We start from the raw sequence: 25,287 nt of genomic DNA, 5'->3' as shown, positions 1-25,287 counted from the left end.
TAATTATTATTTATATATAGCCTAATATTATATGTATTATGTTTTGCAAAGGCTATATCTTGGGCTACAAGTCAGGCTAAGTGGCTTTTTTTAGGAAAACATATTCTTCTTTAAAGTCATTAATCTGTGAATAATTTGTAGGCATGATTAGGCATAATAATTTGTGTGTGTGTGTGTGTGTGTGTGTTTTATTTGATAACACACAACAACATCACCATTTTTTTGTAATATTTTAAGTTAATTATGACAAGCCAGACTAATCAAACCAGCATTCTTTAGATTGATGGCGATTCCAGCTCAACATTATTCAAATGCCACATTAAATGATTTTGTTTCACACCATAGTATAATAATGAGATAATTAGAACTGAACGAGAGCATTTATTACCAAAAATGAGATAGCAAAACTCTCATATAATCTTCTTTTAATTAATAACTTTCGAACAGAAATAAAAATGGAAGCATTTAACCATAATAAATAACCTGATGAACCAAATATACTGATTAGACCGTTTCATCTGGATGTTTTCCATTTACTGTCTCATTCTTTCTCAGAGAATGCCATTAATCCTGTCCCTTCCTGGTTTTATCTGCACCTTACGTGTTTATAATGTCTTTCTGAGATTGGAATAGACATTACTATAGAAATTCCTATAAAAAGCTTTACCACACATTTGTTTAAATAAATCTGACAAACACCAAATGTTTTGTTGCAGTGTAATGGGCATATAAGAATTTCGTTAATTCAATAATGCGGGATGACGTGTGCTAGAACTTCACTTCCCACAATGCATTGTGCGGAGGTGAAGCGGATGTTTATATTCCGCGTGAACAGTGCAGAATGTGCGAGCAATGACAGCTGCAGTAAGAGATGGATCGAGAACGCAGAACACACTCAGCACAAAACTCTAACACACCATTGCATCGTCTGTAAGTTGTCATTGGTTTTAAGTCTGTCCGTGCGGTGTGGCATGACAGCCTGCGTTATTATTTATCCGCTTCATAACACAGCCTACTGGACCATAGCTCAGCTCGCTAACAGTTCTTCTTTTCGGGTTACATTTTAAACAGGTCGATCACACAAAAAGCTACATTTGGCTAAAATGTAGATATGTTGGTGACAGAGCTAGTAGCAATCAGCAACAGCTTTCAGGCTAACAGTAAAGGAATAGTTCACGGCTCACCCCAAAAAATGACATGTTTTCATCCTCCTCTCCTTTTGTACTGAACAAAAGAAAGCCAAACAGGTTTAAAACAACATAATTTGAATATTGGTGATTTGAATAAATTATTTTTGGAATTTTGAAAACTAAATACAGGTTTTTGGGTGAACTATCCCTTTAACTTACTACATTTAGTAGTTTGGCATATTGTCTGGTTTATATATTTGAAAACCTGGTGTATATCGTTTGATAGAATATTATTTTGCAGAAGACTATTTTCACAGTTTTGGCATTAAACAGCATGATGTTAACTAGCTGAAGCCACCAGAATATATTGTGCATGTCACATTGTGGTGCCTGTCAGAAGTCATTATTTCATATTAATCTCTCATCAGGAAGACCTTAGACAGGAAATTTCCTCTGTTGAACTGATGGTTTATGCCAGTTATTAGATTGCTCAGGGAAGTTATGCAATACAGTTTGAGATATATTTTATACAAGCTCTTTGCTTATCCTCTGATGATTTAAATGAGTATTCTGAGCCACATGCAAATTAAACTGCCTTGTAACAACAAGCCAAACAACATTTATATAAATACACGTACAAAGTACAAACAGATGCACAAATGTTATTTTAGTATTATTTATATGCTATTGTAGTTTTTATTATATGAATTAGCTTTTTTTATATTTTTAGTTTTCATTAGAATTCTAGTTCAAATTGTTTGTAAGGGTATGTTTTTGTTTCAGTTTTAGTTTATACTCCTATTTAGTTTATATTTTCAGTTAGTAATTTGAGTGCTTCATCTTAAACATATTTTACTTATTGCTAGGTATAAAATCATTTATCCTAGAATCTTGGCATCCTAGATCCATTTCCTTTATCAAAGATACTTCAGCGCTAGTCTGTCCAGTCGTAATAAATAATTGTTTAATTCATTTTTTAAATAAAAATTGGCCTCATTAATAGAACATGAGCAGAACTAATCTCTGTGTATTTTGTTCATAAATCCATTCTTATGTAAATTCTCATTGCATGCAAAAGGGTTTTTTCACAAATACACAATTCGATTTAACTTGTGTGTCATGAATAAGGCCCTTGGAATTACAGATCTCCTTTGACATTTCAGGGTTCTTACAATCTTGTGTGATTTTGTTTGTGTGGGTGTGTGTTTGTCTCTTTAACCCACAGGTCATGCATGCAGCTTGGCATATAGCCTGTGCTGTGTAGAGCCTATCACGCTACAGTGCAGGGAAGGCACAAGGGTTGTGCTTCCTGACTCAAACCCAGACCTGCTGCTCCATGTTTCCTATGCTAACCCTTCTGAGCATGTTTTACTATATCTGTCTACGGCGGCGCTCCAGGAGCGGGACGCGGAGCGAGGCGTTGGGTAGCCGGCGGGCGGTGGAGCTGGGCCAGCGTTCGGCATTGCCTGTCACAGTGGAGGTTGAGCAGTATGGCAAGGAGGTCCTGGACTTTAGCTCTCACTACGGCAGCGAGAACAGCATGTCCTATACCATGTGGAACCTGGCGGGAGTGCCTAATGTCTACCCCAGCTCTGGAGACTTCACCCAGACGGCCGTGTTCCGCACATACGGAGGCTGGTGGGAGCAGTGCTCCAGCTCTGGTCTTCCGTTCCGTCGTACGCCACCCAATTTTCATAGCCAGGACTACCTAGAACTGGCTTTCGAGGAGCCTGTCTATCCCACAGCTGTGGAGGTGCTGGAGACCTACCACCCTGGGGCCATTATCAAGATCCTAGCGTGCTCACTCAACCCTTTCTCCCAGAACCCACCCGCTGACATCAGGTAAAATGTTAGGTGTGAGCTAAAGTTCTGGACTTGTAATCAAAAGGTTCTAATTCATGAGCTGTTGCCATTGGCATTTAGCCTCGGGTTGCTCCAGAGTCCAGAGCCTCTGTCCCTAGAATCAATGTACTGTATGTTGTGATCTTGTGGATAAAAAGTCTACTAAATAATTACCCACTAGGTAAAAGCCTCAGAACCCTGCCTTAGCTACAGAATTTATCTTTTACTTATAAAGCTTGTCCAGATATATTTCAGACTTTTAATAAAATTCATTGATGCAACCCTAACCCTGTAGTACATGTTAATTAACATATTTATGTAATTACATTGTAACAAGGACATAAAGGGGTAATACAGTATATATAATATATAAAATGTTTTATATATTTATGATATATAAAAATATTTAAAAAAATGCCTTAATTGTATATTCACAAAAAAAAAGAATTCTGTTAAAACCTGTTAACTGCCATCACTGCATGTTTAAAACAATTATTTCCTATATTTATCCTGATCTAATGTAGACAAACTATATATCATTCGAAAGCTCACAAACTCAAGATTCATCTTGTGAAAACCGTTTTGCGTTACTATGGAAACGGTACTCTAAATTCTTCTAGCGGCTCCTCCCCTAGTGGGCGTCATCATGTTTCATATTACAACATTTATTTTAAAAACTTTATAATAAAAACCTTTTCTAATCTTGACAAAACATATCGTCGTAAAGGTCTGAGTCTCACGGATCTATATCTGCCAACTTTTTTTGTGATATTTGGACAAAATTATATACATTTGTTACAGGAAATTGCATAACAAATAAATGGAATTTCAATGACACCCGGTGGCTATTTGTGGTACAGCGCCTAAAAATCTCATGGGAACTATTTTTGTGATATCAACTTCAAATTTGGAACACAAATTGGTTAGACATTTGGCTTTGATTTGATAGTAATTTTAGAGTACAAATTATTTTGTAACATATTTTATATGAACTGCCACCTTAACGTGGTGGAGGGGTTTGAGTACCCGAATGAACCTAGGAGCTATGTTGTCCGGGGCTATATGCCCCTGGTAGGGTCTCCCAAGGCAAACAGGTCCTAGGGGACGGGTCAGACTAAGAGCAGTTCAAAAACCCCTTATGACGACAATGACAACGAGGACCGTGACGTCGCCCGGTATGGCGCAGCCGGGGCCCCACCCTGGAGCCAGGCCTGGGGTTGGGGCTCGTATGCGAGCGCCTGGTGGCCGGGCCTTCCCCCACGGGGTCCGGCCGGGCTCAGCCCGAAGGAGCGACGTGGGGACACCTTCCCGTGGGCCCACCACTCACGGGAGGGACCGTAAGGGGCCGGTGCGGAGAAGATCGGGCAGCAGTCGAAGGCAGGAGCCTAGACAACCCGATCCCTGGACACGGAAACTGGCTCTTGGGACATGGAATGTCACCTCACTGGCGGGGAAGGAGCCTGAGATTGTGCGTGAGGTTGAGAGGTTCCGACTAGAGATAGTCGGAATCACCTCTACGCACGGCTTGGGCTCTGGAACCACACTCCTCGAGAGAGGATGGACTCTTCACCACTCTGGAGTTGCCCATGGTGAGAGGCGGCGGGCTGGTGTGGGTTTGCTTATAGCCCCCCAGCTCTGCCGCCATGTGTTGGAGTTTACCCCGGTGAACGAGAGGGTCGTTTCCCTGCGGCTTCGGCTCAGGGATAGGTCTCTCACTGTTGTTTGTGCCTACGGGCCGAACGGCAGTGCAGAGTACCCGGCCTTTTTGGTGTCCCTGGGAGGGGTGCTGGAAAGTGCTCCGACTGGGGACTCCGTCGTTCTACTGGGGGACTTCAACGCCCACGTGGGCAATGACAGTGACACCTGGAGGGGCGTGATTGGGAGGAACGGCCCCCCTGATCTGAACCCGAGTGGTGTTCAGTTATTGGACTTCTGTGCTAGTCACGGTTTGTCCATAACGAACACCATGTTCAGGCATAAGAGTGTCCATCAGTGCACATGGCACCAGGACACTCTAGGTCGTAGGTCAATGATCGACTTTGTGGTCGTTTCATCTGACCTGCGGCCGTATGTCTTGGACACTCGGGTGAAGAGAGGGGCGGAGCTGTCAACTGATCACCACCTGGTGGTGAGTTGGATCCGATGGCGGGGGAGGAAGCTGGACAGACCCGGTAGACCCAAGCGTACTGTAAGGGTCTGCTGGGAACGTTTGGCCGAGCCCCCTGTCAGAGAGATCTTCAACTCCCACCTCCGGCAGAACTTCGACCGGATCCCGAGGGAGGCTGGAGATATTGAGTCCGAATGGACCATGTTCTCCACCTCCATTGTCAAAGCTGCCGCTCGGAGCTGTGGCCGTAAGGTCTCCGGTGCATGTCGAGGCGGCAATCCCCGAACTCGGTGGTGGACACCGGAAGTAAGGGATGCCGTCAAGCTGAAGAAGGAGTCCTATCGGGCCTGGTTGGCTTGTGGGACTCTTGAGGCAGCTGACATGTACCGGCAGGCTAAGCGGACTGCAGCCCGGGTGGTTGTGGAGGCAAAAACTCGGGCCTGGGAGGAGTTCGGTGAGGCCATGGAAAAGGACTATCGGCTGGCCTCGAAGAGATTCTGGCAAACCGTCCGGCGCCTCAGGAGGGGGAAGCAGTGCCCTACCAACGCTGTTTACAGTGGCGATGGGCGGCTGTTGACCTCAACTGGGGATATCGTCGGACGGTGGAAGGAATACTTTGAGGATCTCCTCAATCCCGCCATCACGCCTTCCATTGAGGAAGCAGAGGCTGGGGGCTCAGAGGAGGACTCGTCCATCACCCGGGCTGAAGTCACCGAGGTGGTCAAGAAACTCCTCGGTGGCAAGGCACCGGGGGTGGATGAGATCCGCCCTGAGTACCTCAAGTCTCTGGATGTTGTGGGGCTGTCTTGGCTGACACGCCTCTGCAACATCGCGTGGCGGTCGGGGACAGTGCCTCTGGGATGGCAGACCGGGGTGGTGGTCCCTCTTTTTAAGAAGGGGGACCGGAGGGTGTGTTCCAACTACAGGGGGATCACACTTCTCAGCCTCCCCGGGAAAGTCTATGCCAGGGTACTGGAGAGGAGAATTCGGCCGATAGTTGAACCTCGGATTCAGGAGGAACAGTCTGGTTTTCGTCCGGGCCGTGGTACACTGGACCAGCTCTATACCCTCTACAGGGTGCTGGAGGGTTCATGGGAGTTTGCCCAACCAGTCCACATGTGTTTTGTGGATTTGGAGAAGGCATTCGACTGTGTCCCTCGCGGCATCCTGTGGAGGGTGCTCAGGGAGTATGGGGTCCGGGGTCCTTTGCTAAGGGCTGTCCGGTCCCTGTACGACCAAAGCAGGAGTTTGGTCCGCATTGCCGGCAGTAAGTCAGACTTGTTCCCGGTGCATGTTGGACTCCGGCAGGGCTGCCCTTTGTCGCCGGTTCTGTTCATAATTTTTATGGACAGAATTTCTAGGCGCAGCCAGGGGCCGGAGGGTGTCAGGTTTGGGGACCATGCGGTTTCGTCTCTGCTCTTTGCGGATGACGTTGTCGTGTTGGCCCCTTCTAACCAGGACCTTCAGCATGCACTGGGATGGTTTGCAGCCGAGTGTGAAGCGGCTGGGATGAGGATCAGCACCTCCAAATCCGAGGCCATGGTCCTCAGTCGGAAAAGGGTGGCTTGCCCACTTCAGGTTGGTGGAGAGTTCCTGCCCCAAGTGGAGGAGTTCAAGTATCTAGGGGTCTTGTTCACGAGTGAGGGGAGGATGGAACGGGAGATTGACAAACGGATCGGTGCAGCTTCTGCAGTAATGCGGTCGATGTACCGGTCTGTTGTGGTGAAGAAAGAGCTAAGCCGTAAGGCGAAGCTCTCGATTTACCGGTCAATCTACGTTCCTACTCTCACCTATGGTCATGAGCTTTGGGTCATGACCGAAAGGACAAGATCCCGGATACAGGCGGCCGAAATGAGTTTTCTCCGCAGGGTGGCTGGGCGCTCCCTTAGAGATAGGGTGAGGAGCTCAGTCACTCGGGAGGAACTCGGAGTAGAGCCGCTGCTCCTCCACATCGAGAGGGGTCAGTTGAGGTGGCTCGGGCATCTGTTCCGGATGCCTCCTGAACGCCTTCCCGGGAAGGTGTTTCGGGCATGTCCAACCGGGAGGAGGCCCCGGGGAAGACCTAGGACACGCTGGAGGGACTATGTCTTCCGGCTGGCCTGGGAACGCCTCGGTGTCCCCTCGGAAGAGCTGGAGGAAGTGTCTAGGGAGAGGGAAGTCTGGGCATCTCTGCTTAGACTGCTGCCCCCGCGACCCGGCCCTGGATAAAGCGGAAGAAGATGGATGGATGGATGGATGGATGGATTTTATATAAATATAGCATATTTAGTACAGTACATTTGATTTACAGTAAATGTAAACTTTCATAACTTTTTCATACTTAAATTTTTTGATGTGATGTCACTTGAACCATAATCTGGTGACTGTCTTCTTTAAAAAGATACCAAACTTATGTCTATATTCCAAAGCATTCTTGAATTGCAATCATTTAAGTTTGGATAGTGCATTTTCATGTATATTTTCAAAAAGGGGGGTGACAGTTAACAGGTTAACCAAACTTTTTACTTATTTTAAACAAAACATTTTAGTAACCAAATCTGCAATCATGCTTCTTTTTTTTTTTTTTGAATTGTAATTGTGAATTGTACCAAATTTCAGATTTCAATAATGCATCGATCGCATCATTTAGTAATTGAATAACAATATCACAGATTGTTTTATAGAACTCGATGCTGTTTGTGTTTTAAGTATGGCTTGTGTTTTGAGTATGGGCCATGAGTATGTTGTATTTTTTTGCAGGTGGGAGGTTCTGTGGGCCGGCAAACCCAACAAAGCTCTGACCCCTCAAGCTCGCCAGTTCTCCCCTAGCATCAGGCAGATCAGTTTTGCCACCAACCTGCTGCGTCTGGAAGTGAACTGCTCTCTGTTGGAATACTACACAGAGCTGGACGCGGTGATCCTGCGAGGCGTTCGGGAGAGACCCATCCTGGCCCTCTATAAGATCCCTGTCATCGACATCAATGATCTGAGTGACAGTGAAGAGGAGATCAGTGAGGCAGGAGGCCTCTGCTGCAGGTCGGGTGGAGAAAACAGGCACAACCTGGGGAACGGCTACTTTGATAGGCTCCCTTATGAGGTTAGCATTGGAAACTTTCACTGTAATTATCCATGATGCCTGTGAGATGGAATGTTTAGGAATATGGAGTTTCATGCCATCAGCATGTTTAGTAAATGGTGTGTAGGCTAGTTAACACACACAAAAAAAATAAGGACTGTGGATAACAACACAAGTTGGACCACAGAGTGTTGAAATCTTCTACATACCAGTCCAGACAGATATTGAAAAAACATAGTTTAGATTCGGTCTAGCCCCTCAAGTCCCGACTTGTGTGGTTGCAGTAGGTCTTTTTCAGATAATTAGAGACCTTTTATTGTAATTTAAAAATACCTTTCCAATTCGTAACCACTCATTAACTGCACACAGCTCAGATCTCCTGTCCAAACCACTGTCACCCTCACATTCTCATTAAGGCAAACACGAATGTGCTTCAGAAACATAATCTGGCTATTATTTGCTAACTGATACCCAGCTTCACACTCATACTATTGTTCACTCTTCCCAACAGTGCACGTACCAAAAACATAATCGGTGCCTCCACAAATGACTTGAGAGTAATCTTAGTAGCTCTGTCTTTACAAGTGACTGTTTTGATGCTCAAAAAGAATATCTAGCATGCTGTGTTTTGGTCACTGTTTGTTTTTGTCACTGCAGCTGATCCAGCTGATCGTGAGTCACCTGCCGGTTCCGGACCTGTGCCGATTGGCTCAGAGCTGCAAGCTCTTTCACAAGCACTGCTGTGACCCGCTGCAGTACATCCAGCTCAGCCTGAAGCCGTACTGGGCCCGACTCACAGATGCCTCTCTGTGCCACCTGCAGAGCCGCTGTACCCTCCTGCAGAGACTAAACATGTCCTGGACGGGCAACCGTGGAGCCGTGACGGCCACTGGTTTCTGCAGGTAACGGCAAGAGTCTCTGATCCGGATTTTTGAAATAGTTTGATCTAGTAAATGTGCGTAAGAGTCGCTCCATCTCTGTCTTTTTTCCCCTCAAGCTTTATAAAGGCCTGTGGGGTGAGTCTGGTGTGTTTGGAGCTGTCGTGCTGTCATTTCCTGACTGAAGCGTGTTTAGAAGTGATCGCCCAGACGTGTCCGTGCCTCCAGGAGCTCAATTTGGCTTCCTGTGACCGTCTGCAGCCTCAGGCCTTCAATCACATCGCCAAACTTGCTAATCTACGCAGGCTTGTGCTGTACCGCACTAAAGTTGAGGTGAGAGCAAGACTGAGAAAATGATAGACTGATTTTCTCAGGAAAAGCATCTGGTATTCACTGAATTATAACACTTTTTATGTATTTTTCATTACATTTTCAATTTTATTAGAATTTTCAAATATTTACATTCAAATTTTCAAACTCAAAACATTCATCAAACTCTGTGTACTTTTGCATCATCATAGCATTTAAACTTTCAAGGTCACCATTGTGGTCAAAATTGACAATTCTTATTTTTTATGGAATATTGCAGTATCTATTATTATTAAGTTTGCAGTATCTATTATTATTAAGTCTATATATTATTTTATCCATGCACATTAGTGGTGCAACGGATCATTAAACTCCGATCATATTAAGGTGTTTGAGTCAAGGATTGGATAATTTTTTGGATCAGCAAAAAAAAGATTTATGAATCATTAAATGTAAAATATCTAATGTCAAAATTACCGTGTTAACACATGCAATTCATTTTTCCAGTTTAACGCGTTGAACATTTGTCACGCAATTAACGCAGCATCCATTTTTTTCTGTCATCTTTTGGCTAGCGTTACATTATATGATCACGCTCTTATTAATGCCAATGCTTTTAAACTATTCAAGTGCGACAAGACAGAAGAGAATGCGCTTTCTGAGAATGTCCTGACAAACACACAACGAACAGAAAGACGTGCGCCAGTATTGAGTTCTCTTTCAAGCTTGAACAAACAATAACACACACATGATTATGCCAAGACTGTAAGTGTTTGATAAAAAGTGTTTGATAACTTTATTCAATTTCTGTATTTCTGTTAGACAGGTAGGAAGGCCACAGGTAAATACGACATTTATTATAATGGTTTATGTGAAGATTGTTTTAAGTTCACTGAAATTAAAAGTTGTTATTTTTTAAAAGCCAAATAAATGTTTAAATGTATAGCTTTCAATTATACTGTAATGTTGAATGTCTATCATTAAAGTTGTCTTCTTTTTAAAAAAAATCAATTTCATAGAGACATCAGTAGCTATATTAGTATCAGTGATACTGGCTTTAATTCATAAAAAGATGTATATAAAGACATATTTAAAATGTACTGCCTTTAAGTTGTTTCTACATTAATTTGAAGAGTAACTTTGAAATTATTAATTTAAAATGTTTTTAATCGTGATTAATTACAGAAAAAATGTGCGATTAATTAGTTAATTGTTTTGAATCGATTGACAGCACTAAAAATATCACTATAGTGTTCACTGTACAAATGAAATATAGATTAATCTTTGTTAAATCTGTGTTTTATTGTTTGATTAACATTAATGACATAGACGGCAGCAGATATTTATAGACTACTGTCACTTTAAGACCTAATGCATGGATCCAATTTAATGATACATATCCGATTTCTTTCTGAACTGTTTTTGTTCACTTTAGACGTAACCGACTGTGTTTACGAGAATACTTGAAGATACGGGTATTTTAAAATCATTTTGCGTGTATGTGTCTCTTCAAGCCCAAGGAGGAGCGAAAAAGGTAAAATAAGTTCTAGGTCTAATTGTAGTTGGCTAATGAAGTTATCAATTTAAACTATTTGCAAATAATATTTTATTTTAAAATGTGCACAAATTCACTCTTATTCGTATGTCTAATATGTATATATGTATAAACAAAACTTTTTCACCTTCTTTTATGAATACATGAATCATGATACTAGGTCTATTACTGTAATTACTTTACACAAACTCTTGTTGCGTTGTGACCATAGACGGCTGTGACAGTGACAGTATGACAGTAAAACCCACCTTCTTTGATTTGATCGGCCATCTCGATCATTTTGACATTGACGAGCGCTGTTAGACCACTGAGGTAAAGCAGCCGAAAAAATTAATCGGCCTAAAAATTTTACTTTTAAAATGTTTTGTCATCCTAAAAACAATCAGCTTTACTCATTCTACACTAAAAGGTAAGCTATAAGACAAATAAAATGAGAAAATATGAATTACATTATTTTTTAATTAATTCATAGCTCAGACAAAATCATTGGTTCTGGTCTGGGGGGGCAGTGCCGTAAATCACATGCACAAACCGGGGCCTAGTCTATACGGATCACGGATCAACTGCGATCTATTGTAACCCTAGTGCACATCAAAAGTTTTTTTTTTTTTTCACGTGGCCTTGTAATCTTAAATAAAAATAAATTCCCCTCCCTCTTGGAACAACTTCTCTGATGACGTGTGTTCTGGCATGAGGGTGGGACAACCTTTCACTCACATGAGATCACAGTAATAGCAAATGATGATCAAATGTCCCAATCAACTTCTGATGGACAAAATGAAGTCCCACCCTACATTTGTTTTATTGTTTGAAAACTTGCCGTTTCACTGAGATTTATGTCACAAAAGGGAATTAGAGACAAGTGAGCAAAGTTGATTTGAGTGTTATCATTTGTGGGAGGGGCCATTGTGAGGAGCAGCCCATTACAATATTTTGTTTTCCTGCAGCAGTACGGCTCCCACATATACACACAAAACGGAAAGTGTCCCCCTGCTCAGTGTGTTTTTGTACCTCATTGTGTACCTTTTTTTTTTTGGGGGGGGGGGGGGGGGTAATATCTGGATTCTGTGATGTTTGCTGTATTTCCTGAATTACACGTTTATGACCGTATCCCTGATTATAGCAATAGTTTTGGGTGGTAATAATGAAGGTTTTTAACATTGAAGCTAAAATTGTTAATTAATGATCCATGAAATTTTGTGTTCCCCCAAAAGTTGTCTGTTTTATCATGCATCACCTTTGTTTATTGTTTATACTGCATCATTAAAAAGGCAAGTTATCTTGGGAATTGAAGAAGAAAACATGATTATGCCAGCCTTTTTTAAGATGTTATAGTTACCTGTCCTTCTTATCATACCGCATCAGGTCTAGTAAGTGTAAAAGGTGCATTATCACCTTTAGGCCTTGTTTACACCTATTAAGATGTGTTTTGGTCAATCGGATCACAAGTGGACGACAGTAAATACAGGTGTAAACGGGGTCTAAAACTTTTTGAGCTTGAACACTTTCTACGTGGTCGAACAGCCCCAAAATACCACCTACTGACCTAATGAGTAAACATTATGGGAACCACACTAGCCAGACGGGATTCAACTTTGTCAGCTGAAGATCCAAGTTTGGTTTGAAGATGAAAAACACACCAAGCACAATGTTCTCTCACCATTCCTGATTTCTAACACACTCACAGCGTTCGCCGTGGTCTTGCGGCTGTCAGATCAGAAACGAAAGCTGATGCTTTTTGTTTTTCTATTGTCTCCGGGTGCGTTCATATGTAAATTGCGCAAGCTTATTTTGTCCGTTAGATTGAAAGATCTGAAAAGGCCCATACTTTAACCCACCCATAGACCCTGCCTTTGAAGAAATCAGGACAGAAGTGGTTGAAATTGGACAAAAGAGGCAGCAGGTGTAAACAGGAATGTGACTCCCTCATCTACTTGTGATCCGATCAACCAAAAAGCATCTTAATACCAGGTGTAAACAGGGCCTTATATCAGTGCTACATACCGGTGCATGCCCAAGCATGCTAGGGTCGCCCCGTCCCTCTGTGTGGTTAACTGTGAATCAGCATTTGTAGGTTTATGGGTGCTTCTGCCAACAGGTATAATGTTTCTGTAGCTTTTTTGTAGTGATGGCGACTGCGTGTTAACATACTCAGGAACACACAGGCGGCAGGCTATGTCTGTAGCAAACGCACTTCTCCATCATCATCAATGGGAAAAAAGTGTCTTCTGTAGGGAACCTAATATTGTAAATAACAATGGAAATATACACACAACATTTGTCCACTAACAATACTGTAAATCTTCAGCTGTTTGAGTTTCAGTTGAGTTTTTTTAAAACCCAAAACAATAATGAAAACAATGGCTGTATTATCTTAGTGATGCTCGCATGACACTTTTAAATATTTTTTTTTGTTGTTGCTGTGAATCACTATATCTCAGATAGGAGTGCCAGCCATATGCGCCAGACCGTGAGGTCATATACTGTAATAGTTTTATTTTGACACATCCATTTGAGGGAATATCGGATAGCAGAGTTAAATTTGTTGTCATCTTTGATTTGTGATATCAAATGTGCATTCTTTTTACTCTACTGACATCTTAATAGGTTATGTTATCATGAGTGTATGTTATCATATCAATAGTGCTGTGTGTTAATCATTGCTGTTTTCTCTTTTATTTCTTTCCACATGCAGCAATCAGCCATGTTGAGCATCCTCACTTTCTGCCCAGAGCTCAGGCACATTAACCTGGGAAGCTGTGTCATGGTGAGTCTACTGGACAGATTAAATATGTAGTTGGTTTACGTGACTGAATGATGTTCTGGTGCAACATAAAAAAAAAAAAAACGACTTTTGAAAATAGTCATAGCGTTATGAGAAGAACGTTCAATTGAAATCTTAAAATATGTATTTTTTTTAACCTTCTGGGTGCCACTGTCCACGTACGAGGACATTATATTTTAGTGAATTTCTCTGACACCATGTCACAGTTTGTGTCTGGAAGTCCTGTAAAGAGCACTTTCAGGGCTTTTCAGAGATACCATTTGTTTTGAGGTTACACCAGGACAACAACAACTCCTTATGGAAATATGATAATATTTTGTAATGTTTTGTAATTATCATTTAAATCTGACTAATTTTCAAATTGTTTGTTATAAATCAGCATCTCAGGGAAATGTTATGGGGTTTCCAATAAAAAAAAAGACTTTCTGTTACAAAACAGGGCATTGATTTCATACTTGTCCTCAAAAGAGGGCACCGGGACTTAAAGCATGTTTATCAGGCATTTTAGGAGACACAACAAGTGAATAGTACAGATAGATACATTGCATTGAATGGGAAACCCATGTATGGCCATTTTACCCACATATTGCATGCGTAACGGAGGCCAGCTAGTAGTTGCTGTGCGAGTAAACCTCACTCCTCTGATCTCAAGAGATGCTCTAGCGACAGACGCTAGAGGTTGCAGCCTTTAGCCTCCTTGTTAGAACTAGGGATGCACCCAATCCAGGATTCGGGTTCGGATTCGGCCGAATATTGGGCTTTTTGACGGGGTTCGGTTTCTGCCGAATTCTGCTTAGAATTTTTTTCCACCGAACCCTAGGCTTTTACTACGTGGGGAGTGCTGGTCGAAGCTAATGACGGCGCCGTTGATTACAGGAAGGTGGCTACTAGGTGGACTGTTCGAATGCAGTAGGCTGTGAGAAAGTGAAAATGGAACTCGTGAACAGAAAACGTGTTGTTTGGCAGTACTTTCAATCAAAAGAAGGCGATTCTCATGTTCAATTGGAGTCGAGCTACATGTTCAATTTGCATTGCCGATTTGTCTTGTGGTGGCAAGGACCCTAAACAATACACATCATCGCCACTGTTAAAACATTTGCGTATTAAATATCCGAAAGAATACGAGTTGTGCATGAAGGAATCTACAGACAGCAGCCAAAATGAAGCATGTTTCAGGTACGGCAAAGGAAGGACAGTCATCGTGGCATAATGTTGCCTATTCTCAATTTTAATTAAATTAAAACTGCTGTGGCCGTTGTTTACTTCATTAACGTGTTTACTGTGATAATGGACTGAGGATGGGAGTAGGATTCGGTTTCGGATTAGGCAGAATCTTAACCAGTGGATTTGGTATTCGGCCGAACCCCAAAAGTCTGGATTCGGTGCATCCCTAGTTAGAACGTCTGACTCTCATGCCGGCGGACCCGGGTTCGAGTCCCACTTGGAGCGGGCGGTTTGAACAGGAGGGGTTACATTGGTGCCGTGACCCAGATGGGAGTGAGGTTTAGGGGAGTGAGTGTAACGGAAGCCAGCTAGTAGTTGTTGTTGGAATACACCTCACTCCTCTGATCTCAAGAGACGCTCTAGCAATTGACGCTAGAGGTTGCAGCCTTCAGCCTCCTTGTTAGCACGTCCGATTCTTATGTCGGCGGACCCGGGTTCGAGTCCCACTTGGAGCGGGTGGTTCGAACAGGAGGGGTTACACATGTAGTAAAATGGTATGTCAATTAATTCCGTTATATCTTTCATTACATAGTTGAGATTCATCTTTTAAACAAAGTTTGGTTAAAAAAATCCTGAAACCTAAAAATGTATTGCTGAATAAAAAAAATCTCATTGTTTTTGCCTATACATGTTATTTTATTTTTTTTAACAACTGAGTCCCGGTGTCCACTTACGAGGACATAACATGAATAAAATAGCATTTTTCAAAAAAACATTCTCATTTGTTTCTTATGCTCAAAAGAATGTAATGACATGAAAAAATACTAAATTCAAAAAAAAAAAAATTTCCTGGGTCTTAGGAGGTTAACGTGGCACTAAAACACTACATACTGTTACATACTAGCCATTCTATACAGTATGCAAGATTAGGTTTAGTGTATCCCAAATAATAACTACAATACATTGAAAATGGTGTACCAAAGGGACCTGTATGGTGCACTGTTTTTATTTTTAAGGAGGCATCCATGCATGTGTATCAGCATATTACTTCCCACAACTCCTGCTTCACAAGATTAGTTGCATCAGAGTGCAGTTTTATGATGTTATAGTATGTCCCTGTATTTTTTCACTGAAAGCCATCTCACGGTCACTAATTTATCAGAATCGACCCTACTTTTTCATATTTGTAATGAAGTATGCAAATTGGCTTGTCTGGTTGTGTGTCTTCACATGCAGCTCATAGAATAGCTTAGAGACGGTCAGTTATCAATGAGTGCTTCACTGTGGCTACGTGGTGATTTCATCACAGATTGAGGACTATGATGTGGTGGCGAGCATGCTGAGCGCACGCTGCCGTTCTCTACGCTCCCTCGACCTGTGGCGCTGCAGGAACCTGAGCGAGCGTGGACTGGCAGAGCTGGTTTCGGGATGCAGGCTCCTGGAGGAGCTGGACCTGGGTTGGTGCTCCACGATTCAGAGCAGCTCCGGCTGCTTCCAGCACTTGGCCCGCAGCTTGCCCCGCCTACGCAAGCTCTTCCTCACCGCCAACCGCACCGTGTGCGACTCTGACTTGGAGGAGCTGGCCGCTAACTGCAGCTCTCTGGAGCACCTTGATATTCTGGGTGAGATTAGTGTTTTTTTTTTGTTTGTTTAAAGTGTTCTGTTTTGTGGAACACAAAAGAAGATATTTAAAAAATATTTCTGTGTTTTCCTCCATACAATGAAAGTCAATTGGGTATAATGTTAGTTATATGGACAAAAACATTCTTGAATACACACCACCATTCAAAAGTGTGGGAAGTTTGAAAGAAGTCTCTTATGCTCACCAAGGCTGCATTTATTTGACCAAAAGTACAGTAAAAACAGTAATATTATTAGTTTAAAATCTATTTGAATACATTTTAAGCCATATTCGTATGGGATTATATTTGCATGGAGAGGTGGGGTAAAGTAATTATTACCAGAGCTTCTTAGTGATTTTAGTCCTGTCCGAATGTGCCATCTCAATAATAATTACGGACAATGTCAGTTAAGATTACAGCGATTTTTACCCTCTGTAAAAAGGTCTGAAAAAATGACCTCAGGTAATGCTAATCCCGTCCGAATGCGAATGTCTGTGATTGCTGATGTTATATTATCCCAACGCTTCTCCTCGTGTGTCTCCTGAGCTACATATTTCATTTCAATATGGATTGTATCTGACAAAAAAATAAAATGAATAAATATTTAAGTTGACTTAAATAGGGTTAATAAATTAAAATGATATCAATAAATAATAACTTAAGACATGCGTCATACATGACCTAGAAAACACACACACTCCCACCTCAAATTAAGATTTCCCCATGAAACAGGCAAGAATAAACCCGGTGTCCTTCATGATCTCTATTCTTTGCGACAACAAAGCACTTGAACATGACGCTTGTAATCACGACTTCAGAAGTGGGAATTAGGAAATTTCCGATAGGATATGAATGCAGCATTATTCCTGTAATGGCGAAGCTGAATTTTTAGCAGCCATTACTCCAGTCACATGATCTTTTAGAAATCATTCTAATACATTCTAACATTTCTTATTTGTATCAATGTTGATTATAACCGTTGCGCTGCTTAATATTTTTGTAAAAATGTGATACAGGATTCTTTGAATAGAAAGTAAAAAAGAACAGCATTTGTTTTGAAACTAATACTATTACTTTTGATCCATTAAGGTGTTCTTGCTGAATACAAGAAACGGTTTCTTTCCAAACAAAACGGATTCTTTGTGTTTTCTTAGGCACACGGATGGTGAACCCAGCATCTCTGCGGAAATTACTGCAGTGTTGTCCTCGGCTAAAGCTGTTGGACGTGTCCTTCTGCTCGCAGATCGACTCTCGCTTCACCCAGGAGCTCAGTGGCCTTTTCCCGAACGTGTCCATCAAGAAGAGTTTCACTCAGTAAAACTTGATGGGTCCTGAGCAGAAGCGGCTTGATGGGATGGACTTTAAGACCCTTGGGAGAAGGGTGGCGCATTCTGGTGCTGTGAACTTGCTGCCTTGAACTGCACAGAGCTGTGAACTGCCGCCTGGAAGATGTTATGGATGTTTCACACTCTCTCAGCTTGAATGGTCTCACTATGTATTGAATCTCACGCATTTCATCAGACCTCAGTTTTTGATCTTAATCTCAGGGTTTTATTTTTTCTCTTCAGAGAGAGAGAGAGACGTTTGTAGTATGCTGTACAACAGCCGAAGGGTTTTGTTTTAAACATACTTATTCAAGTGTATCCGTACCAATGTTTTATTTGCAAATGTTAAATGTTGTCAAACCGCTGTTGAATATTGTGAAATAGTAACATGGTGTACTATAATTATTTATTGATTAATTATAAATTCAGGGCCACATTGACTTGAATCGTGGGCACAGAAATCGTTTGTGGCAATACCTAGTTTGTGTAAAACTTTGCCCATGTCTCGAGTCAATCCTGTTATGCACTTGTATGTTCACAGTAGGGCAAATACCAAAACATAAGCTTTTCTCTATTGCAAAACTTGACGTTTCCTTTTACACAGGCACATGCTAACCATTAGATGACATATCCTTGTGCCTTAGGTTTAAAGAAAGAAGTGCTTTGTAAATTTGCTGGTCGTCTGTATTGTGCTATGCTAAATTGCGATTTGCCAAAATCACCCTAAACCAAAGGGTTTTTCTTTTCTTTCTTTTTAAAAAAGAAAAAACACTTTCATTTTGAAAAACACAGATGGCAATGTACTGTATTTTCTTTAAAGGTATACAATTATTTAAGTCAAAACAAGGATAAGGAGAATTTGTTTAGTGCTTTTGGTAAACGTTTTTCAAGTGCCATATTTTTAAGAAATTTTTTTTTTTTCAATTTGACTTACCTGTACTTTGTTAGCAGTATAGTAAGCACACCCTGTAAACAAACTCTACAATTAATTTGAAGCAACCTAACATTATATAGATTGTATTTGTTAATTATACATTAGCTACAGTGAATTAATGTTGTCATTTTGGATATTGTATTAAATCTGCCCAGTTTGGAAGAAGCAGGAAGCTTTTAGCATCATTTCAGATCTGAGAGTGACACTCACGAGGTTTTGGTTCAATAAAGTGAGGCTTAATATTTTGTTGTTTTTTTCCATTTGAAAACAATATTCTGTCAATATTCTGCCTTCTGTGAATTCTATAAAATAAGTGATCATATTAATGAATTGATCTTATTACTAAGGCTAAATCTTCTCACAGATTATGTTTGCATGCGGTTGGTCTATACTATCTCCACCAGTAAGATTCAATTCTTTGGTCAAGCTGAAAGTCAAAAACGTCCCTCTGAGTTTACCGGCATATTAATATTGCATCTGGCAGTGACAGTCTCATTGGACTAACAGTGATGTAATGAATTGTTTATGTCTGCTTTAATGATGGACTGAGGAGCTCTAATGTGCCCTGAGGACCTGGAGGGATGCAGTTAATTAGATGAAACGATTTCTTGATTTCTATACAACTATTGCTAGTCAGTACACGCAGAAAACTGTCATTACACCCCTGTAAATAGATCAACAGTACGTAGTGTAACAACACTGCCTCTGGACCCTGTAATTTAGAAGTGGCACTGCACTCTTGTTACAATGGTTTTAGCATCAATATGCATTTTCTTTTTCCTTTTCTCAGTTTCATCGTTTAGTAACAGAAACTAGTTTAAGGAATATGCATTCCTTACATTTTTAGTAAACAATTTTAAACAAAAGAGAACCAAAACATGTAATGCAAGCTTTTGCAGTGTTTTCACCTTATTTTTTTTAGAACATAAACATTGTAAAAAAAAATATAAATTTGCTAATATAAAATATATTTTTGATGCACTTTTCTGTGCTTAAGTTTTAAAGAGGTTTTGTTAAAAATGCAACATTTATGGGCCTTCGAAATTTGAAATATGGTGGACATATAAAATATTGGATTCAAAATACAACTTCAAGTGTTTGTCTAACACCTCAGCATTAGTTCAGTAAAAAAAAAAACAGAAATGTAGAAAATTCTTACAACTTTTTGTTATTTTCAAAGTTTTTTGGGGAAAACAGGCTCATTATGAGGCAGGGTGTGTGTAACGTAAACGGCAGATTAACATGGCGGCACACTGAAGTCAGAGAGCATCGAAGAATGCTGAGCTACAAATGGCCATGTGCTGGTGTTGTTACGTTTAACCTATGTTAACTTTAGGTGCCCTAGAAAAAATCTCACTAGGTGGCACTAGAGGATAAGGATAAGCTTTTACACAATCACGGTTTTAATACACTCAATTCTAGGCTTAAACATGTTGTTTTCGCAAATATGGAGAAAATGCTATCACTTTGAAACTTAAAAAAAATAGTCTAGCTGTAAATTGTCGATATTATGGAAGAATGTCTTGACTTTTTTTCTCTGACAGATAAAGAAATTGGTATTTGCATGATTCACTCTCAGGCAAAGCACCACGGAAGACTCATAAGAGCAGCCCAGTTCACTATCGTTAGTCATGACGAAATTATAAAAGATATTACAAAAATGACGTAGCTAATGTCTCACATTGGATTCGTAAAATATAGTATTTTATAGTCTATTATTCCCAAAATGATACTAAAAGTAAGTGCATTGTTTGGAACAATAGAAAAAATACGCAAAATACACGCGACCTAGGCTAAATGAATGCATTTAAGAGACACCGAGGTCCACGTTCTGAAAAACAACATTGTGGCAAGTGACTCTTTGAAATAATTACTTCATAACGTAAAATATAGGCCAACTAAATTGAAGGGTTCAGTTTGTCTAAACACTGGTCGAATTTGTATAGGCTACTGCCTTTACCACAAAAAAAAATTGTTATATTAAACACAAGACAGGACACTGTCTTAGCAACACATCTCAGTGTCAGTCCTCAACATCACAGAATGTAGATCCTATAGGCCTAGGCCTATATTTAGTTTTCAATTTCAGGGAAAATATACAAAACTTCTCGGTTTGCATTTTTTGTGGCTTACACATTTCACGCCCTCGATTTCGTTGACAATGCGTAATTTGAAAGCTATATGGCTGTTCTGTTATTTCTGTTTTACATGTTAAAATTTCGTTAAAAAAAACATGACTGAGACGTCAATAAATCCTACATTTTTCCCCCACGCACAAATTTGACACCCGCCGACATAAAATGTCAGTTTTGATTCTTCGATTTAGAAAAGCATCATGTAGCTACTACAAAATCAAATTTCTATCACAACCTCTGCGCATTTTATTTTACCCACAAATTCATCCAGTTCAAGGTTTGATGGATTCTTTCTGACAGAGGAAATAAAACGACAAATAAATAGCTCCCACAGTCTTTGTAGAATTACATGACAGTTTGATCAATTAATCTATGAAAATGTTTCTTTTGAAAAACAAAAATGTAGAACGATAATAACAGATGTCCCTGGAATTTCTGTGGAATAGATTTACACATAAAAAAAATGAATAAGCAAAATAATACAATAAGAAAATAAAAATAATAATAATATTTTCTGATTGTTGTATTTACACATAGTGACGTATAGCAAGCCCCTTGGAGAAATCTTTCCATATTTTTCAAATCTTCCAGTGTTTACATGTTCAGTAAATCATCACTGCATCGTGTCCCTATAAATGCGAACGCGGGACTAACACAATGAACAACTATAAAGCACAGAAAATAAAATAAAATAAAACAAACAGTTAAATCCAAAATCCAAGTAAGCTATCATTTTAATATGTATAGCTCCGATGTTGTGTAAACGTGGAGAATATTTAATAATAATAATAATAATAAACATAATAATAATAATAGTGCTATGTTTCAAATTGATATGCGTGATAAATGATGGAAATATAACATACACAAAACCGCTATGTCATATGAAACAATGAAGAATCGTTTGACTTTAAATGAAAATATTGCAGGTCACATCACTTGCTTTTCCCATTCTCCACGATAGCCTACTGTGTAAATAATCTCTATTTCAAAATAATTAAAAAAGACATTCAAATGATTCAGATATATAATATTGAATTCGTTGGGTAGAAAATAGTGCTAACATTGTTGAAGACTGAACATTGTTTACTATACATAAACATAGTAAAGTCAGCTCATAATTTATAAAAAAGCAGCTGAATGTGGGTTAAAAAGCAACTGACTTACGCAAGAGATAGCAAGCAATATTCGGCTAAATGACTATAAATATAAAGGCAAAATATACCAGCTCTAATGTTAAAACAAATAAGACCAAAATAAAATAAACAAAAACCTCTAAAATATTTTCCAAATTCAAAATAATACGAAAAAGTGCTCAAGTGAGAGAATAACGTAACTATGTCCTTTAAAAATTATACAATATTTACAGCACTGTGTGGAGTCCTGTGAAACAATTGTATTTTATGGTAATATGACTAAATCGAAGGAAATGCCAGGTTTCTATCACTAGCCCTTCGGTGACCTGTCTGCAGCTTGATGCTAGAAGTTTATTTTTATTTTTCCAATTTAGATCCATCCGTATTGATAAGATGGAGACGGAGACCAGAATCAATTGTGTGAGACTAATTTCTTGGCGCCAAGACTACAACATCTGTTTAGTGTGACCTTGCACCTCACTCTATGAGCAGTCGAACTGGTACATAACCATGCTGTGCTGTCTCCATAATAATAATAATAATAATAATAATAATAATAATAATAATAATAATAATAATAATAATAATAATGTTTAAAGGCCTTTGATCTCAAGAAAATTGTTGAATACTGTGGGTGGATGCATGTCACACTGATGTTTCCCCCCCCAATCGAATCGATGTTCGCCCTCAACAAAAGTAAAAATGGCGTGTATTTGTCAAATGCTGCAGCACTAGTCACTTTTCAGGCTAATCCTGCCAAAGAAAATGCAGTGAATGTGTCGAGATGTAAACAACGGTCTATGGGACACCCATGCTCGCGTTTGAGGGACATTTCGCTCGTCTCAAAGTGTTTGATAAATAGTAGGGTTACACCTTAAAACTGCGTCTTTTCACAGTGCTGGGTATTCACAGAACAACCGTTCTCTTTGCTCGCGCAGGGAACGCACGGTCCCCTCTGTAGCAGCGGTACGAATTTTGAGTAACATTGAAGACGGATATAATCTGCTCTCCCGCCTCAGTAGTCTAAACCGCAGCTGCTTTCACTTTGGATAGTTCCAATGTGAACATAATCATAAATGAAGACTGAGACAGTCAATATGATAGATATGTCCTTGTTTTTGAATTGTTTTTTTGTGTTGTTTTTTTCTCACTGAACTGGCGTCTGAACCCCGTGATGCGGCGGCGTGTCTCCGTATACGTCCTCGGTACCCGGTAGAGGTCCGCCGGGAGGAGTCATCCGTTTCTCTTTCTGTCTCCTGTTACAAAACCAAACCCTCACTACCTCTTTTTCCAACTGCAGACTGTCCGCCAGTGAAGTAATTTCCGACGCGGCTGGCTTTGGGCACTTAAGGAAATGGCTCTCCAAAGCCCCTTTGACGCTTACCTCGATGGAAGTCCTCTTTTTCCGTTTCCTCCCCTGCGCTGCTATCTTGTCCAAGCTCGTGGGGCTGCCAGATGTGGAGTCTGCCTCCTCCAACCACTTGTTCAACAAAGGCTTGAGCTTGCACATGTTTTTGAAGCTGAGTTGCAGGGCCTCAAACCTGCATATCGTGGTCTGCGAAAACACATTTCCATAGAGCGTTCCCAAAGCTAGTCCGACGTCCGCCTGCGTGAAGCCCAGCTTGATCCTCCTCTGCTTAAACTGTTTCGCAAACTGCTCCAAGTCGTCCGAGGTCGGCGTGTCCTCGTCCGAGTGGTCATGGTGACTCTGGTGCGACTGGTGCTGGTGCTGGGACGGTGGATGACCGTGGTCGCTGAGATGCGGGCTGTGGTGGTCCTCGTGCGCGTCGCGCATGCTGTGGTGGTGGATGCTCTGGCCGCTACCCGGGATGAGACCGTTCACACTGAAGCTGGGCTGCGAGTAAATAAGGCTCTGTCCGTTCGAAGTGGCCATGCTGGGGATGTGAGCTGCCGTCGTTGTTCTCCATGCCCTTGAATCGTGATGGTTCCCGTGCGTCTGATGTACCAGGTGGGGTGGCCGCGACTGATGCTGTAAATTGCTGGAATTGTGCATGTCGTCCCGGGGGCTCTGCACCGCTGGCTTGATGTCCTGCTCGCCGAGGGGACTGGACGACCACGGACCTCCTTCTCCGTGTGACAAGGCTGTTATCCACTGGTGCGCGTGGCTGAGCGGGTGACTGTTGCTCTGCAGTGAGTAGTCACTCTGCAACAGGGTTTGCGCGTCCCTGTAAGCCGTAGCTTGCTGCATGCTCCCAGGCTCCGAGTGTACAATAGATGAGCTGGAGGAGAGGATATTGTAATGATTAGATGCTGTAGTCGCCATGACTCTCGGAGCCGGACTGATCGCTCCTATTAAAGGAACCTTGCATTTGACAGTTACTCTTTTGCCACAGGCGTCTCCCAGGCTCTTTGCCAAGTGGACGCAGCGGCGCGCACCTGAGCTCCGCCCCTCGACGACGCTCATTGGGTAGAAAGGAATGATGGACGCGCTTTTTTTAAAGGCAGCCTTCAGTTCATTGGATGCTCGAGAGTCTAAACAAACACTGCCTCTTTCCCTCAAAAGAACTCCGTGTCCTGCAGCACCTCTGAAATGTGAGGGACCGACGGGCCACCAAGACCGGAGCGAAGAACATCAAAGGTTATGATTTTTATAACTTAGAGAGAAATTAATTACAAACTTGTCTGTAATGGATTTTGCGATGGTGTGCGCATGTATTTGTCTTTTTTAAAATATAATTTTTGCATTTGCAAAAAAAAAAAAAAAAAAACAATAAATGAAATCTATTTTATATGATGTCATTTCACACATTTATTGATTACAGGTTCTGGGGATTCATTTGTCAAATAAGGGAAACTATCTAATCTTTCTAGCGCGATGTTTGCTGGCCTAACAACGAGCAAGGTATTTGGAAACAGTGAACTTTACAGAAAATGTTCAGAGTTTTAATGAAAAAAAAAAAAAAAAAACACATTTTACAGCTTCAGACTAATAACTAGGCTAACTTTTTTAAATGTTGTTTGTCTCATTCAGGTGTTTGATTTTGAAGAACTGTCCCAAACAAGGCTTTAATGAATACCTGGATTTTGGTCACCACAGGCAATAACTTATGATCTTAATGAAATAATGCTGTATCTGGAGAAGATTAGTCAAAGTGAAAAATGTGTAACTTCGCAATAAATAAATAAATAAAAAGAAAGAAACATTTTTGGTATTTATTTTGAGGAACATATTTTATCTAACATTCGTTTCCATTGCATACTTTAAATATATAGGCTATATATTAATGTACTTTACAACAGTTTAAGTAATAATAAAAAATAGAAATATGTTTTATTTTGTCATTTTTCT

General features: G+C 40.8%; 2 protein-coding genes across 3 annotated transcripts; one reads left to right on the top strand and one right to left on the bottom strand.

Moving 5' to 3' along the window:
- Positions 1–805: 805 nt before the first annotated feature.
- fbxl4 (F-box and leucine-rich repeat protein 4) lies at positions 806–19,030 on the top strand. 2 transcript variants are annotated; one of them, XM_079837137.1, is made up of 8 exons: positions 806–930; positions 2,529–2,972; positions 7,819–8,155; positions 8,792–9,036; positions 9,132–9,345; positions 13,572–13,643; positions 16,135–16,447; positions 17,602–19,030. In XM_079837137.1, the coding sequence occupies exons 1-8, from the start codon at positions 872–874 to the stop codon at positions 17,763–17,765; spliced, it is 1,848 nt and encodes a 615-aa protein (XP_079693263.1). In that variant the 5' UTR covers positions 806–871; the 3' UTR covers positions 17,766–19,030. The 2 variants fall into 2 exon arrangements, with proteins under 2 accessions (XP_079693263.1, XP_079693264.1); XM_079837138.1 differs by having other exon boundaries at positions 815–930; positions 2,356–2,972.
- Positions 19,031–23,124: 4,094 nt separating this feature from the next.
- Positions 23,125–24,408, bottom strand: pou3f2b (POU class 3 homeobox 2b; the record flags this gene model as incomplete). The annotated part of the gene is made up of 1 exon (XM_079837140.1): positions 23,125–24,408. Exon 1 carries the CDS (start codon positions 24,400–24,402, stop codon positions 23,125–23,127), a length of 1,278 nt encoding a protein of 425 aa, XP_079693266.1. The 5' UTR covers positions 24,403–24,408.
- Between the last annotated feature and the right edge of the window lie 879 nt (positions 24,409–25,287).

The sequence above is a fragment of the Gobio gobio genome (genome assembly GCF_949357685.1).
Source record: "Gobio gobio genome assembly, chromosome: 15".
In the NCBI taxonomy this organism is placed as follows: domain Eukaryota; kingdom Metazoa; phylum Chordata; class Actinopteri; order Cypriniformes; family Gobionidae; genus Gobio; species Gobio gobio.
Note: the sequence above shows the minus strand (reverse complement) of the source record. Positions and strands in the feature narration are given on the sequence as shown.